The following is a 19,054-nucleotide window of genomic DNA, read 5'->3' as shown; positions in this document are numbered from 1 at the left end:
TGTGTGTTCCCACGAGTAGCAAGGGAAGAGTTGGTCACCTCTGGCAGACCCCCGCATTACCAGAGGTAGGCTGATTACAATGAGGTTTCGCCTGTTTCCCCAAGGGGATCGTTCGTAACCGCATATCACCCTAAGGCCATTCAGCTGTCGGCACAATTCCTTACACCTCAGCTTGGGTAGGCTTGGGTAGGTCCACGGTGGCATGTTTTGCAAAGGCTTTTGGGGAGTTTCAGTTTTCCTCACACTACTTATTTCTGCCACTGACCAGGAGTCCGGCGACCCCACCCGTAAGGCCACATTGGCTTCCCGGACAGGGCATCCAGTCCCCTGGCCGTTCCCCTATTCGCCACCTGGGGACGCGCCCGATAGGTAGCCAAACCCACGGGTCTACGAAACATTATCTATGTTTTCTTTCAAAAACATCGAATTTATTGAAGTATTTTGAGCAATTGATTGTGTTTTATCAAAAAACAACCATTTTTGAAAAAAAACTATTTACCTGTAGAATTTACCATGAGACGCTGAAAATTACCCAGTTGAGTCATTTAAGTATCAAACAAGTCAACAGAAATTTTAAATAATAAAAATCATTTATCAAATGAAAGTAATTTTTTGTAAAGGAAAATCAGTTTTTTATCGACCTTCTTAAGTTTGGGATATTAATCAATTCAATCAATTCAGTCAACATCATTACAGAATTACAACAACTTAAATCTAAAAAAAAATTATAATAATAAAGGTATGCATTTACTCATAAATATACATACATGTATATACACCTGTACATACACATATACAGGGTGTCCCTGGACTTCCTCTTTTCCTCTCGGGAATGTATAGATGGGGTCAAAATATCACCAGTACTTCATATAACTTTTTTTCCTAAAATCCTTCGTTACCAAGTAACGGGCCCTCGAAGTTACAAAATGAAAAATGTTTTTCTTTGATAACTTTTCAAGTGAATATTCAAAATCATCCAAATTTTGGTAATTGACTAAACAAATGAATTCCGTCGATGAGCTTTCATGCAGGAGTCAGTTGTTTTGCTACAAAGTCAGGAACGGACTACCCCGATGGTCCACACCCCAAAACTTTGAAATGACAGATATTTTTCAATATTTTTCAACAAATTAAGGTTACTTGGACAATTTTATGAATAAAAGTACTCGTGTAGAAAGTCGATCGGAGTAACGAGTCTTGATAAAAATGTAGTTCTACTCGACGACATCAAACCCGCTTGTCCACCACTATTTGAAATGAATAATTATCAAAGCAGAAATAATAATGATAACGTTAATTCAACAACATTTATCCTGAGATGTCTACCATTATTCGAAAATATTAGTTTTTAAGGAAAATGGAAATGATAGGTAAAATGTTCATAACGAATTTTTATAATGCAAACACGTTTAACTAACGAAACTCAAGAGCCTCAAGAGCAAACAGAAATGAAAAATCCGCTACAGAAACTGCTCGATATGACCACCTTCTCTCTCTATACATTTTCTTAGTCTGCGAAGACACCCTCTCTGTACTTGAAATAGCATTCCAGGGTCGTTTCGTATGGCTTCACAATGTAATGTTATTCTATTCAACAATGCATCTCTTGTGTGAATAGGTGTAGCGTAAACAAGGCTTTTTAGATGCCCCCACAGAAAGAAATCCAATGGATTTAAATCCGGAGACCGCGATGGCCATGAATATGGCCCACCTCTACCAATCCATCTATTGTGGAAAATATGGTTCAGATGGTCACGCACAATCAAACTAAAATGAGGAGGAGCGCCATCATGCATAAACCACATATCTCTTCGGGTTTGCAATGGAACATGTTCCAAAAGTCCATTCAAATCGTTCTGAATGAACTCCAAATAACGTTCTCCATTCAATCGGTCCTGTAGAACGAATGGTCCTATAAGATGGTTTCCTATGATACCATCCCAAACATTCACGTTGAATTTCCGTTGGTGTTTGGTTTGCAATATCCCATGGGGATTTTCTTCGGCCCATATATGGAGATTATGAGAGTTGATAACTCCATCTCTACTGAAACCTGCTTCATCAGTGAATAAAACTCGATCAATAAAAGTCATATCCTCTCTTTGCCTATCCATGAACCAATTGGCATATTCCAGTCGTGCTGGAAAATCTTGAGGTGTCATGGCATGTACCTTCTGGATGTGAAATGGGTGGAGCAGTTGTTCCCTAATTATTCTATGAATAGTGGACTTGGATGTATGGAACTGTTCTGATAGATTTCTGATACTCATTGAAGGATCATCAGCGACGGCTTCCAAAATATTTTCCTCCAATACAACGGTACGTACAGTCCTAGGAGCGCCCTCACCACCTCGTTTTGGCAAAACTGTACCTACAATAATATCGAAATAAAACAACGTGCTCAAATTAATTATCAATTATTACATACCTGTCTCCCTCAAGCTGCGATCGACACGCTCGAATGTTTCTCTTGACGGTACCGTTCGATTGGGAAAATGCTCGGAATACAGACGACGAGCTTCTGCAGCATTACAAAATGCTCGTCCATAAAATACATGCATATCTGCATATTCATTGAATGAAAACTGTTCGGCCATATCAAAAAAATTCAAAATATCCTATAGAATATTGACAATACAATGATAGCCATATGACAACGCACCACTCAACAAAACAAAATCGCATTCCAGTTTCTCATTTTTTATCAAAACTTTCTAAAAGGTTTTTTTGTCAACATCTGTGAAAGAAATGGAACATAATTATTCCCTGGATATTTTTCACCTGATCATGTGCAGCCGTTTTTGTAGTTCATTCGTTTGCTTTTTATTAGTATAGTAAATATTTTTTCCGATGTGCGTTTTTTCAGCTAAATTTAGATTCGTGTTTTAAAGAATTTCTCCCATAAAATTATAATTATCAGTGAAACTCCTCAACAGTTTAGCTGTGAAGAAGAATTTGAAACATTCGAATGTTGAGTTTCATGAGATTCAGATAACTGATCAACACGAAACGTGATTATTCCACACGTATTATGTACATACAAAATATGGAATGAATTCGATATTTCATAGTAGAGTAGCTTGTTAGTTTAAAAACACCACGAATCTACAGAACTTGATATTTCTTTTGAAAAAATATCTGCTATCACAATTGTGACTTAAACTTCCATATAGGTACTGTACTTTTTGTTTACGACTTCATTTTAGCATACTCTGTATTATTCCTGTTATAAATGTTGTTGAATTAACGTTATCATTATTATTTCTGCTTTGATAATTATTCATTTCAAATAATGGTGGACGAGCGGGTTTGATGTCGTCGAGTAGAACTACATTTTTATCAAGACTCGTTGCTCCGATCGACTTTCCACACGAGTACTTTTATTCATAAAATTGTCCAAGTAACCTTATTTTGTTGAAAAATATTGAAAAATATCTGTCATTTCAAAGTTTTGGGGTGTGGACCATCGGGGTTAGTCCGTTCCTGACTTTGTAGCAAAACAACTGACTCCTGCATGAAAGCTCATCGACGGAATTCATTTGTTTAGTCAATTACCAAAATTTGGATGATTTTGAATATTCACTTGAAAAGTTATCAAAGAAAAACATTTTTCATTTTGTAACTTCGAGGGCCCGTAACTTGGTTACGAAGACTTTTAGAAAAAAAAGTTATATGAAGTACTGGTGATATTTTGACCCCATCTATACATTCCCGAGAGGAAAAGAGAAAGTCCAGGGACACCCTGTATAAATAATTTTTATATAATAGCATGAATATTCAGACATATTACAACAACTTAAATCTATGAAAACATTATAATAATAAAGGTATGCATTTACTCATAAATATACATACACGTATATATACATGTACATACACATATATAAATAATTTTTATATAATAGCATGAATATTCAGACAGACTAATTCGAATATGAGACTATTCACAAATGTTATCATACAAATTCAGGACATTCAAACTGAGAAATCAGTAAACAAAGAAATGAAACTGGTTTTTCACAAAAAAATATTTCATTTATCCTAGTTCCTTTCCTGAAGTATAAGTTCTTTCAATAATTTTTTGAATTTGACTAGATTTTCACAGTTTTTCATGTCATCAGACAATTCATTGAAAGCAGAAAGACATTTATAATTGAATATTTTTTTGTCCATTATAAAGCTTGCAGAATAGAGATAAAATAGATTATGTTGCCTTGTATCATGATTATGAGTTTCTGATTTTTTTATTAATATTATTATTCACCTCCACAATCTGAAAAAATATGAAAATTATAATGGAGAACTTTAATAAAAGTGTAGGAAGGGCAAATTATTCAGTTTACCCCGATAATTTACTGCGTAAAATCAAAGTATTTTTCACAAAGAAAAATGTTATATTTATCAGTAACATGTAGTCACCAATTTTGCCTATAAAAAAATGCAAAGAAATGATACAATACTCGTTTTAACCTTTCGGAGCCCAAAATCTACCTTCGTCTTCAGAAATGGACAACTCAACTCTCAACTTCTTCGACATTAAAATTTTCATATTTTTCAGATTATGGAAGGTGAAAATACCCAAAAAAGATCGATAAAAGAAACATATATTTCAATACATGATTAAGAATATAACAACTAGCCACGAGTAATGATTTTTCATCAATTTTCATTAATATTTCTCATTCCAACTGATCATTCGTTCAATTCTAGAACTGAAATACAGAGAAATATCAGTCTCGCCAAAGCAGCATGTGATAATCAATTCTTTTAATATTTTCAGGTCCATTTTTCGAATAGAACCCAATTACTTCGAGCTTGGATATAATGAGACACAAAGTGTGGAATTGATCGGACAATCAAGGAAGCCGCGAGTGGTACAGGAAAACTTTTATTGTCAAGCAACCGTCGATAAATCGACCAAAGTAGAAACTGTTATGTCATGTTTGATAAAAGCGGAATTCGTAGACCCATCCTTCGAATTTTCAAAAAACAGCATGACTTTCATTTCGACAAACGAATCTACTTGCAGTAGGTCAAATTCATCGGATATGAGTCTGATTCCTTTGGTGGATTATGAAGACCCAAATTTCAAAAAAACGATTACTACTGGTATTAATTTTTTTGCACATATCAGTTCATGCATTCCTATTAACATAATTTAAAGTGTGAAATCAGAAAATTACAAAATGAATATGAAGGTATCATCATATCATCAAATAAAGTAATTTCAGTTGAAACGCCTCTCAAAAAATATTTTCGAACCAGATTTTTTCGTCTCATGAAAAACGAAGTCACACCAGCTGGGTAGTTATCATCAATACTGTAAGGAAGTTACTATTATTGCGTAGAGGACTCATTTGTCTAGCGATAGTTCATTGGCTTTTCTATTCAAGAGAATGCCAGGAATTCCTGTTTATTAGTTCCTTTCCGCGAATGATGAAAACCTTCTGGATAATTTCTCGCAATCTCGAGAAATTATCCAGAAGGGAGGGAACCTATGTGGTGAGGCGCTACTCGATATGCCTTCGCGAGGCAGCGAAAATGACAGCATTGGTGGCACAGCTACCCCGAACGGGGTAGTCCTACCCCTCTTGAACTTAATTTCAGCTTCTCGCTCCCCTCAAGTAAATCTATCCCGCTACAGATATAAAGCAAAAGAATGTAAAATATAAATTGAAGAAATGAACAAATATTTGAGTTTTGATTTTGAATCTATCTCGATACACGAGCCGAGTACCCTTGATAACGTTGGGTAGACTGAGTATTTGGCGTCGATGGCGGCGGTTCCTTGGGTTTGAGTACTGAGTTGCGCTAGTTGCGCACACACCGATTTTGGGCGGCCAGTATAAAATCGGCCGATATTTTATTGGTAGCGGGTTCTTGCACACTCACCGGATTTTCATCGGTCAAACAATCAGTTGCTTTGTTGTCGTAATCAGCACGCATTACCAAAACGAAGTTAATATGCGTAGTAACTTTAATTTCACCGAGCATTCGAGACTGGAGTGGTCGGTAAAAACCGGTGAGTATGCAAGAGTGTATTTGATCATGTACGCCACTACTTCCCGGTACTGCCGGCGATACAGTGGCAGTGGACGGCTGCTCACCGGTATTTTACCGGTGACGATCACCGGTCGGCGTGTGTGCCAGGTCCCGTTCCCACATGTGGTTCACTATTGGAATTTGGACGACCGGTACAAAGTCGGCCGTCCAAAATCGGTGGCCACCACGCCAAGCCAGCAGAAGAGGAACAAGCCGAAGCCACACCGAGAACCGCCGACTGAATTCAGAGAAAGCGACGGTAATCAAGCTGACTGCAGTTTGTGCCGACAGAAGGTAATGCCGAATCATACACGGATAGTGCAGTTGGTAAACAGGTGGAATTCTCAGCAAATTCAAGTAGAATTTGGCTACCGATTATAGCTAGTTCACACAGATCCTTGGATTACCGTTTCTTCACCGTAGCTGCCCGGTGTAGGGGTGCCTTGTGCCACTTACAATTCACAAGGCTGGCGCCTGGGATCTCGTCCGTACCGTCTAAGGGCGTCAACTATTCTGCCGTGTGAAAGTAAAAAGCAGTAAGTGCAATGATAATGATTTCGAGATATTGTCATTTTAGTCTTTTTCGTTCTACGCAATTTATTTTTATTTTGATTTCAAATAAAAAGACATTGAATATCGTTATTGAATATGTATTATTTTTTCACAAAAGAGAAAATTCTCTTACTTTGGCTTTTGTGGAGAAATCAGCAGTTACTGCTGTTTGCCTAAAAGTAGTGCAATAAAAAAATGATATTCGAAACAGTAAAAGTAAGTAATATTTCAGATTCATGTAAATAATATCGGCTCCATGAATAAAACAAATACAAAATGAATCAAGCAGTTTATTATAAAGCAAAGCAAAAAAACATTGACATGACACTAATAGAAAACAATCAGTAGGTACCTATATTATTAACAAATTAATCGTCGTTATCTATCAAATCTTCTACATCAGCTTCTCTCAATGAAAGCCAGAACTGTCGTCTGTTTTCAGGCATGAGGGGACATAGTTGCGAAATTATGCCTTGTTTCTTTCGTGTAGAGACACCTCTAGAATTATCCCGTAGTTTATTGGGAATTTCTAGTTTGAAATTTACTTTAAGAAAATTATATTCTTTAAACTTTTCGTCATCAATATTGTTTTTATAAAATAATAATCGGCTCCCTCGTCTGAACTGAACCACAGATATATCGCAGAGTAAAGGTCTATCTTTTTGTTTGGATTTGGCTTTTGAATCTCCAGGCTTCCAGTTCAAAACATCATCATTTGTCAAACATATTGCGTTCATTTTTCTCCCATTGGAATTTTCTACGGCCTTGACAAAATCGTTGAAGTCATAAATGTTACCTTTGTTTGTAGTTTTCATGCTCTGTTCCACCCCGTGATGAACAGAATCCGCACTCATGAATGTGTGGCCAGCCTCAAAATACTTGATGGTAATTTCAGACGCGGCTATTACATTTGAATTTATAATTGTGACAAACATGTTGTATAAGCACCAATTTTTATTTTGGGCAGAGCAGTTGTCTGTCCAATACATCACTTTAAGGTAATCTCTTTCTTCAACTAAAGCTTTATAATATGCAGATGCAATTTCTTCTTTCTTCCTACCAGCCACAGCTTCATGCCATAAAACTGCTATATTTTTTTTAACGTCTCTACTCTTCACATCTGTCATTGATGCAAATGTTAGATGAAAAACTACAATTCTTCTTGAAAAAAATGTTTTTTGGCTTGCGGGAATCCTTGGCAGCATTATTACTTTTTGCAAGTCTACACTCCTCACTGCTTCGGTTTCTATCTTTTTCCTTGCCACATCTTTCCTGTACTCTACTCTTCTTAATTTGGCAAATTCAATATGCTGTAACCATTTCATACATGTTGTACAAGAGGCTCGAAATTTAGTAGTTGAAGATTCCAGAGCTGACAGATTCAGATCAGTAGTAGCAGTTTTACCAGTACTATTTCTGTGTGTTGTTTCATATTCATTAGAACCTTCTGCATTTTTAAGATTTTCGTCTACTTCTACTACTGTGGCTGTTGCCTCATTATGCGATTTAATATGCTGAATCTGCATCATGCAGTGGTCGCACTCCTCATTTCCTAATTTTGTAAAGCTTATGTTCATGTCAGACACTACTTTCCGATATGTGTAATAGCTAATTTTATTTTGCGGAAATTTCTGAAGATAATCAGCATGCATACTTCTAATTGTGATATCGTGAGGTAGATACAAACGGTTAGGAGCATGTTCTCTTCGGTAGTGACTTATACATGGATGAAAGGATGAAATATGTTGTTGCAGAATTTCACGATTACACTTATTTTTCGGTGCTGCTAATCCTCGTCTGTCTCTATTTGGGGTTATGCTATCCGGTGCCAAATTTTTAAAAACCGTTGTAATGAATTTATCATTTTTTTCGTCATAGCCAAGAGTTCTCAAAAAAAATTTTTTGCATATAGTCTGAGAATGTGCGTTTTCATCAGGTAACGTATACATCAAAGATCTACTTCTCTTCCGTACTTCCACCTTCGTTGTTGAACGTGCTTTACCTTTTTGTTCAATTCGACCATGTACCCAAGATCTTCTTGTATTGTAATCCATTTTATAGAATTCATTCCAAATGGCTACTCTTCTCTGTTCATTTATTTTTTCCACACATCTCTTCTTGCATGCACATGGGCTCCTTAATTGATGACTGTTCTTATCCCTTTCCCTCCTCTCTGAATTTTTCCTTAGTCTTCTCTTTTTTCGGGTACAGATTATTTCATCATTCATGTTTTCATGTTCATTAGCTTCGCAACTTGTATTATCTTCTGAGCTCTCAGATTGTTGATAATTCGGATCAACAATTGAATCGTCAGAGTATCCAGTAATTTCACCAATTTCTTCATCGTTTTGTGCATTTTTAGCCGATGTTTGTAAAAGTTCTGAAATAACGAAGTCATTATTTATAGTTTGAATCACATTCATTAAAAAATCATGTGCTTACCTCTGTGATAAGATGCTGTCTCATAAGAAAATGCTTCAGTAGTAGTTGTTTGAATAATAATAGGTTCATCTATTTCTTCTTTGTTTTGAACTTCATTAGCTAAAGTTCTTGAGTCCGGTGTTGTAAGGTCTAAAATATAAAATTATATTGGATTTCTGTATGAACATGTCTAAATAATCCAATAAAATATTCTATTTACTTCATTTCAATAATATACATACCTTGAGCTAATACTTCCGTTCGATTATCTGTTGCCAAAGAAACTAAATATTTGCCCCGTGACATTTTATTTGAAACTTCTTGATAAACACAAAGTATATTTCAAAATGTTAGTTGGCGTACAGAGCAAGTTCTCGCATGTCTACGCACGCCAAGAAACTGAGAGCAACTAACTACCACAGTAAAGTTGAAGCCTGCGCAAATTCATGCGAGGACAAAACGTGTCATGTGACGTTTAGAACAAAAGCAGTATCTGGTAAAATACTTCCTCGTGTCTTGAAATAATACAAACAACATATACAAAAGTAGAGGTAAAAGGCAGTAACAAATGAAGAAAGTAGATACGGCTTTTTACATTCACATTTGAAATTATCTTAGGAGTAACTGTGTAGGTAAACAGCAGTAATGTATTATTGAGTTAGATACTGCCTATTACCATAACACTGTGGTGCCAAATCGTCAGTTACTGCCGTTTGCCTTACGATTTATGGCCTAAGTTGATTCGTAAATGTATACCAAACCATGTGTGGAGTTAGCGCAGTTACTGCTTAGGTATGCAACATCAATATCTGATTTTTGGCAAAAGTGTTACTTACTGCCCTTTACCTTCACACGGCAGTATTGAGTTGACTCAACTAAGACTACAAAAAATTGTTAGAAGGATACCAAGGTTTTATTCTAAACTGATCAATTTGGATCCATAGTGACACTAATGAAGTCGACAACATACCGGAATTTCTATAAATAGATGTACATGAAATTGTACTTTGGCGTTGTATTATATTTTTTATGCGAATGTCGTTCAAAAAATGTCGGTTTCAATTGATAACTGAAGACAGTGATGGGGACAGTATGTCAAAATCCAATTCCATTAATATTTGTTAATAAAAAGAATCACATATATTACAGACTGTAAATAAATTGAGCACCTCGTTGGGCGCCACATTTTAAACCAAAATTTGAAATTGATATATTTCCGTTCCGTTTTATCCTCTGAGGACATCAATATTGGCATCTCTGTATTTTTTGTTTATTCTATGCTCTTGTACATTTTAGAGATCAATACCACTACATATTGTTTTCAAAATGGATAAATTGAAGCATCGAATGAAGAGACTTGAATTGAAGGGGTTATATTTTTAGGAGTGATTAATTTTTGGAAAAGAAAGTTTTTGGTTCTCTACTACACCATCTTGATACAAAAAAAGATGAGGGAATCTTCCAAAGAAGGGAAGGAAGTAATCAATTTCAAAATAAGACTATTACCTATATAATTATGTTATGAAAATCAATTTGGTCCATCTCAATTGAAATAATAGTTTCGAAGAGCATGTTTGTGTGTCGACAAAAATAAATAATGACGTTTATTGATCCCAAGCAACCTACTTGCTCAGAGAGGAATGTTAATCAATTCCAAAACACAAATCTTAAATGACTATTTATTCATTTATTTATTCAGCGGCAAAGCCAATTCACAAAAACATATTTAACAAAGTGTGAGGAACTACAAAGTAATTTTTGAATGCTCATGTCTGATGTCTATATTACAGTTTACAATTTTACAAAACATTTAGCAAAGTATGAAATACAAAATATTAATAAATCCTGATGTCTAGTGACTATATTACTAAAAAATGAAACAATTCTGGTATTTACAAAAAAAGATGTAACAAATCTGGTACTTACAAAGAAAATGGTAATGTACGAAAAGCTTCGAAAACGCTATAGCCTTTTCAATTGATTTTCAAAGACCTGAAGCACAGTATATTTATATACAGTAATCCCACTTCGGGTGATTTTTGGTTTGAATTTTCTACGCGCAGACCCAGGAGTTGCAGTCTCATGTCTGCGCAAACGACGAGTTCAAGACAGGCACGCAACCTTTCCATAGTTGTCGAATTTCATGATTTTCACCCAACCTTCTATGGTATATTATTTTACAACTCGTGGAAAAATGTTAAAGGTGGTCTCTTATTCCATCAAATTCTGATTGCAGCAATATTACTGGAGGAGGCGTCGGTCCTTAGAAATATTCCACGTATTTTATTCGAAAGTGATCATTTTGTTAAATCTACAATAGCATGTCAAACTATGGTAAATTATTTTTTATGATTGAACACTACACAATTACTTTTTTACTTCTTCAAATCCACATAATTAAAAAAAAATAGGCTCTACAGATTCTTAAATCTTGAGTGATGAATTCGATTAGGAATATTTTCAATAATTGACCCTTAATATAATCGAATCGGCAAACTCGTCCGCCATCTTGAATTCTCAAATCAATAAATGAATATGCTATATTTGGCCCCAAAAATCACTACAAAGAAATTTCGCATGGATTCGTACCATAGTTCATGAATAACAAAACCCGTTCTTCATCTTGTCTTTTTTCTTGTTGAAATGAAAATATATTTTGTCACATCCGAATATGAACATCTGCCGATCCCATGAATTTTTAAAATCTACTTGAAACATAGTTCATCATTGTCCAAATAATCTGGGTTACTGGAATATTACACAAATGCAAAATTATCATTTGTACAATTTTCTCAGGTGCCCAACATGGTTTTCATCGACTGTATTTTTTTGAGCAGTTTATATGAATAGTTGTTATGTTGAACAGTGTTTAGACGCTTTGGTTGAGATTGTATTAGGGAGAAATGTCATTAGTGTCAATACGTCAGCATTGTAAAAACTGAAACTTCTGGACTCCAACATCAAAGGGACCGACGCTAAGTGGGACTACTGTATATAAGTATACTGTGCCTGAAGTGATACATTGAACAGATCTAAGTTATTATGATATTGATTTCCCAGCTTCAAAATACGAGGCATCGCACTGTTCAAAGCATAATTGGTATGGAAAAAATTTATATGAAAAATATCAGGATTTCTCGTATCTTTCTGTTTAATATGAAAAATTATTAGTTGAAGTAGTTCTGGGCAATTTATCTCACTATTTATTAATTTGAAGAGGAAACTCAAGTTCATAGAAATTCTCCTATCTTTCAATGATTTAATATTTAACTTGGTTAAGAGTTGACTGTACTCATATTCATTTCGTTGAATACCAAAGTGAAAAGTAAAATTCCTCAAGAATCTCTTTTGAACATTCTCAATCAAATCGATATTTGCATTATAGTATGGGTCCCATATAACCGAACAATATTCAAGAATGGATCTAACGAAAGCACAATATAAAATCTTTTTTGTTTTAATTGAAAAATCAGTAGAAATTCTCAACACAAAACCCAGCATTTTGAAACTTTTGCCACAATTTCTGATAGTTGAAGATTAAAATTAATTTCGCTATCAAATTTAACTCCCAGATCGCGAGTAAATGTTTCTCTTTTAAGAGCTATATTATTCAATGTATATTCAAAGAATATTGGACTTCTAATTTTAGCGAACGTAATGATTTAACACTTATCAATTTACATAATGATTTCAGAAGAAATAGTGATAATGAACGAAACTTCGGCCCCACTGAATGTAGCTATAAAAACAACTGGCGATTTTTACATTATGGAAGAAAATAACCCAACAAATTCCTTAAATTGCATGTTGAGCGCCAATGATATGTATCACGCTGTAATAGGATTCAGGCCCCAACTAGACGTTAAAAAATATAGTATGAAGAAAGGCAGATTTATGGTGGACGTCCAGGACCATCCAAAAGTGGTAATAATGATGAGTGAAAGTATGAAGAGACTGACAAATTTTTGCTTCGAATCTAGATAATACCAGATTTTTGTAACTTTCAAATTGATATTATAATCATTTTCAACGTTAGATGAAAATATGATCTTCGTGAAGCTGACATGCAGAAACTAGACTTTTTCTGTAATATTCAATTCATAACATTCGCAATTATTTATGCCCGGGTTTGAAAATTTCATAACTTTTCTAGACGTATCTTTGTTTGAAAATGGTTGACAATGTTTCATGGTGAATATTATTAGTTCGGACTTCCATTGTATAATATTTATTTTTCTACACCCGTACTCCAACAATATACTTATATGACCATAATCCGTTTCATAATGATATCCATTATGATACAGATTTTTCATAACGATACAGATGTGTACTAAATGTGTACTAAAAATGAACAATTTAGCAGTACTACAGTAATAGACGGACACCTATACTACTGATCTTTTCAAGTTGGATTTGAATGTATTTAATGTTTGTCGATTAAAATCTAAACCTCTATTGCAATATTCATTACCTAATCTTACAAAACATGGCAAAGCACTATGATAACCATAATATGATATAATATGATTTGAAAGCTTTGAAGGAACAAATAAAGTTAAAAATCAAAATGGGTAGCTAAAAATAATAATTGTATTGAGCAATAAAACGAAAAATGAAATTACAATTTCGTGAAGCTGATACAGATGGTCTTTCCGAAAACCAGGCCAACAAACGCGGACTGCGATTTCAAGAACTGCATTCACTGGATACCCTGTGAGTGTGGCAAATCCTCATTGCCGGGCACAATAGAAATACCCAGCGAGGAGAAACCAGCAAATCGGGAATAGCAGAGCATGTTTGGACTCATCAACATTGCATCAAATGGTACCAAGCTGCGATCACCCACAGTGAGGAACACTAGTTTGAGAGGAAGTTCAAAGAAGGTGCATATATATATTGTCCAATGACGCATTCAGCCAAGCTAGCGTAGAGATACGCAACATATGGAAACCTTTAATCAAGCAGAAAAACGTTCAACTTCCGCTATACCGGTGAAGAAGAGAGAAGGAAGAGGGGATAGGTGAAAGCGTTCAAATGACCTATAAATAGTCATCTCTCGGAGTCCAGTTATAACCTGAAGACGATTGTGAATAACAATCGAAACGTCGTGAAGTAACTTGGTTTGAAAATTTTTCATTTTCATTTCTTTTTTATAGTTCAATTCTAAATTGTTACTTGCATTTTATTTTATTGTAATTTCAGGGATTTCAAATATTTTATATCCTGTTAGACAATGTGAGTCCGAACTAACGGAATTCACCATGAAACATCGTCAATTCAGCATGAAATACGTATTTTTATTTTCAGAACGCAATAGATTTGACTGGAGAAATATGTTTCCCAACGGTTAAACTTTACCCAGACAATTTCGACTTTGAATGCATACCTCCCAATTCATATGCGTACACTAATGTCATTCTGCAGAACATCACCTTTTTACCAGCGAGTTTCACTTGGGAAATTTTTGAGGATATGGTAGAAATCGAAAATTTACCGGAGATGAAGGTATTTTTCATTGTTTGAATGTTTATTAGACATATGGAAGATAAACTAAATCCCTCATATAGTCCCTTATATAGTCCAATTCAATATATTTATTCTATTCAAAATATTGGGCAATTATTTACACAGGCTGTAACTAAACGAGTGTAAAACATTCAAGTAGGTGATTCCTCATCGAAAAAAAGATAGGATCTTTAATATAAAGAAATTTCATTGGAGCATCACTTGTTAAGATACAGCCTCTTGAAGGAGGCATATGAAATTTGTGTAACAATTTTTTTCACAAGCACTAAAAAAAGTTACAATATTCAAATTGACATCAAAAAGATACTTAGCCAGAAAGTTATTTGGTTTACCCCATGGTAAAGGACCCATGGTTGTAAGGGGTGGAAAACGCAACCCCTAAAATTTATTTCCAATGTAACTTTTTGTCTGATTATTTGTTTACCATTTGACAATTTATTTCCGATAGCTTGTTTCATTCTAAACAAAAAATGTCTCTTGGATTTTTTGCCCTAAATAAACCAGTTCGCAGCAGAAAATTATTTTACGTACAACTACAGAGATACATCGTCATAAATGCGAAAATACGAAACTAATCTATCTAGTAGGTCGCTATTAGCGATAGTGACAATTAAATTGGTATGACGCTGTCAGTTTGTGAATTTTCAAAATTGAATTAATACTAATTGTGTGTTGTTGTTCTGTTCTTAATTTGTTACTTTAATAATTCACTTGTTATTAAAATGGCACACACACACACAAATGAGGAAATGGCTGATATGCATTACGTTTATGGTCTGTCGCAGGGGAATGTGTTAGAAGCTTCTAGAAGATATGCTGAAATGTTTCCTCAACGGTAGCATCCTTCACATAGAATATTTGCTCGACTTCATCAACGATTACGAGAGTATGGTTCATTCGACAAAAGAACGCAGGATTGTGATCGCCATCGAGAAGTACGAACACCACAGCTTGAGGAAGCAGTACTTAATTTGATTGAAGAACAACCTACTACCAGTACTAGAAAGATTGCTTTTCAGCTAAATGTTGATCATATGACGGTATTTCGAATTTTAAAGGAACAACTCTTACATCCTTACCATCTGCAACGAGTACAGGCACTGTTACCCTTTCCGAACCGTCTTGAATTTTGCAATTGGATGCTGAAGAAATTGTGACCTTCTGAAGACGATAGAATTCACAGACGAATGTAGTTTTTCTCGTGACAAGATTATTCATTTTCATAATTACCACATATGGGCTGATGAAAACCCTCACGCTATTGTCAAAACTAACCATCAAGAACAGTTTTCTCTTAAGGTGTGGCTCGGAGTTATTGGGGATGATTTTCCCCTCATTTTCTACGTTCTCGATTAAATGGTGTGTTTTTTATGCGTGATGGAGCTCCCGCCCATTTTAGTCAAGTGGCACGTCAGCATTCAACTGAAACATATGCAAATCAGTGGATAGGTCGAGGAGGACCAAAGAACTGGCCCGCTCGATCCCCGGATCTCAATCCTTTAGATTTCTCTATTTGGGACCATTTACAGCATTTGGTTTATCGTACTCCTGTTCGCGATATAGAGGACTTTAGAAACCGCATCATCGATGCGTACAGGGTAATCAGAGAGACTCCAGGAATATTTGAGCGAATACGTGGCTCAATGCGCCGACATCTGGACGTATGCGTAATGTCTGAAGGTAGATATACTGAACATTTACTATGATTTCTACATGTTGTGTGTTTTGATATTAATAAATTAGTTTTGTTTATAACCCTTAATTCGTTTAATGCAGGTACTAACTACAAAATAACAATAAATCCAGTTCGCATTTATGACGATGTATCTCTGTAGTTGTTCGTAAAATAATTTTTTGCTGCGAACTGGTTTATTTCGGGCAAAAAACCCAAGAGACATTTTTTGTTCAGAATGAAACAGGCTATCGAAAATACATTTTCAAATGGTGTAACAGTTCATTTATAAGATACTGGGACAACCTGTATGTACATTTCGATAGTTCAATTGAAATGGCCTGCAGGTGGACAGAGGACGATTGAAGCGACAGTGCGAGACTTCAGTGAACAAATATCGAGCAGAGAAAGGGTCAGTGCTGTTCGATAAAATAAATGTCACACTTCGTGTACCTATTTAACTTCAAAGGCTTAAAAAGAAGCTAAGGTAAATCATTCAAGATATTACAATTTCTAGTTTTTGTGGTAGATTTGCAGAAACGATGTTCTCATTTCAGGCCTAAAAGAAAGAATAAAATTAAGAAGAATCAGCTTCTGTTGAGTTGAGGTTAATTTCAATCAATTCAACTGAATCTGATTCTTCTTGATTTTATTCCTTCTTTTAGGCTTGAAACGAGAACATCGTTTCTGCAAATCTACCACAAAAACTAGAAATTGTAATATCTTGAATGATTTACCTTAGCTTCTTTTTAGGCCTTTGAAGTTAAATAGGTACACGAAGTGTGACATTTATTTTATCGAACAGCACTGACCCTTTCTCTGCTCGATATTTGTTCACTGAAGCCTCGCACTGTCACTTCAATCGTCCTCTGTCCACCTGCAGGCCATTTCAATTGAACTATCGAAATGTACATACAGGTTGTCCCAGTATCTTATAAATGAACTGTTACAATGGTAAACAAATAATAAGACAAAAAGTTACATTGGAAATAAATTTTAGGGGTTGCGTTTTCCACCCCTTACAACCATGGGGTAAACCAAATAAATTACTGGCTAAGTGTCTTTTTGGTAGTACAAAAGTCAGGTTAATTTCAATATTGTAACTTTTTTAGTGCTTGTGAAAAAAATTGTTATACAAATTTTATGTACCTCCTTTAACGGGCTGTATCTTGACAAGGGATACTCCAATGAAGTTTCTTTATATGAAAGATCCTATCTTTTTTTCGATGAGAAATCTCCTCCTTGAATGTTTTACACTTATTCAGTTACACCCTGTATAGATTGTCCAAGTGGTCAGATTTGACGATATTATAGTAATTTACGTACCTAACAAGTCCAGAAAACACTGTCTTTGCACGTGTTGTGTACACTATTTTTTCGGCAACCGTGCAGAATTACAAATCAATGAGACATTTCTTCATTATATTTCTTTGTAGAAGAAAAGTTTGAACATTTTAATTCTTATTTGTATTAAATATTGAAATTCGAACAGACAATAATTCTAATTCTTATTCTTAAACAAACAAAGTTAAGAAAACAAACATCAAAGACTTCTTAATCTATCGAGAAGAGAATAATAAGTGACAAGTATTTTAACTGAGAATAAAATTCAGTTGAAGCATATTCCGCATTGTTCTGGAACCATATAATGAGAGAGAACTGTAAGTATGTTTACCAAATGATCAGGTTTCAGAAAGACCACTACTTCGTGCAGAAGGTCGAATTCAAGCCTGACATCCAAAATTTGATGAGGAGAAATCCACATCTGGTAACAGCAGCTGCTGCCAAAATTAATTTAAAAGGAATAAATAAACCAGAAACGAGCACTTACACTGGTGACGGTTAAGTGTGATTTCACGAGTTTTTCTCGGTTGAGAAATCTAATTCCACTGTTCAGACCTTTTTTTTTGTAGATGTTACAGGGCATTGAGAAATATAATGTAACACATATGACTTTATGATACCAACAAATTATATACAGGGCTATTCAAATTCGTTTCTGTACATGGGGATCTCGTGAACGATAAGAGACAGAGTGTCGGTTAAATTATGGCAAAGTTGCGTATTTTAGAGACCTATTCAATGATGTGAAGAAATCGAATATAGCTTTTTTGGTTCTGGAGATATACAGGGAAAACCAACAAATCCCAAATTATTTTTTTGCCTATATCTTCTTTATTCGCAGAGATATTGAAAATTTGTTCACATTTTGCTATTGTCACTTGATGTGGGTTCTCAGAATGTATACATGAATCTTTTATACAGTGTGTCATCTGACTTGGGCCACCCCCATCTTTGAAATTTTAAATACGGACATGTATTTCTTGTTGTAGTTTTTGAATCTTAGACGTTCACTTCATACTGAGAAATTAAATTAAATTTTATATTTCGGGATTTTTCGGTAATATTCGATTATAATTGTGTGAATTATTCCATTTTAAATTACGGCCCTGGAAATTGGTTGACTGAGTTGAATAAAAACACAATAGCAACTTTCACGTCTCCCTATGTACCGTAGAGTTTTTGTTGAGTTTCTTTCATTTTTAGGTACCTATTCATATTTTTTCCATTGCTCTGAGCGTTTTCCACAATGAACTTCGAATAAGAAAACCTTTTATGATTATCTGAAACATATCTACAACAAAAATATATTATATGTGTGGCAGAATAAAAAATGGTAGCAATAATAACATCCGAAACGAACAATATAATTATAATGAAAATTGAAATGAAGTAAGTAATTTATATACACAAAAAAATTAATTGTGCAATAAATGTTCGAATTGGAGTCCTTCCATTCCGAGACAAATAATGGGACAATAAGATGGTCTGCAAGAT

General features: G+C 34.8%; 2 protein-coding genes across 4 annotated transcripts in view; one reads left to right on the top strand and one right to left on the bottom strand.

Moving 5' to 3' along the window:
- LOC111509109 (hydrocephalus-inducing protein homolog) overlaps positions 1 to 19,054 on the top strand; it is a 174,776-nt gene that overhangs the window by 34,867 nt on the left and 120,855 nt on the right. For all 3 annotated transcript variants that reach the window (XM_074171028.1, XM_074171027.1, XM_074171029.1), the window contains exons 13-15: positions 4,781 to 5,109; positions 12,710 to 12,939; positions 14,326 to 14,523. In XM_074171028.1, the coding sequence (XP_074027129.1) occupies positions 4,781 to 5,109; positions 12,710 to 12,939; positions 14,326 to 14,523 (757 nt within the window). The remainder of the gene's footprint in view (positions 1 to 4,780; positions 5,110 to 12,709; positions 12,940 to 14,325; positions 14,524 to 19,054) is intronic.
- Positions 6,639 to 9,370, bottom strand: LOC141480704 (uncharacterized). The gene is made up of 2 exons (XM_074171035.1): positions 9,037 to 9,370; positions 6,639 to 8,974 (listed from the first exon to the last, which is right to left on the bottom strand). The coding sequence occupies exon 2, from the start codon at positions 8,820 to 8,822 to the stop codon at positions 6,963 to 6,965; it is 1,860 nt and encodes a 619-aa protein (XP_074027136.1). The 5' UTR covers positions 8,823 to 8,974; positions 9,037 to 9,370; the 3' UTR covers positions 6,639 to 6,962.

Source organism: Leptinotarsa decemlineata, unplaced genomic scaffold, assembly GCF_025532065.1.
Source record: "Leptinotarsa decemlineata unplaced genomic scaffold, Ldec_3_MD MMD2_tig00000008_RagTag_RagTag, whole genome shotgun sequence".
In the NCBI taxonomy this organism is placed as follows: domain Eukaryota; kingdom Metazoa; phylum Arthropoda; class Insecta; order Coleoptera; family Chrysomelidae; genus Leptinotarsa; species Leptinotarsa decemlineata.
This window is presented reverse-complemented; position numbering and strand designations above follow the sequence as displayed.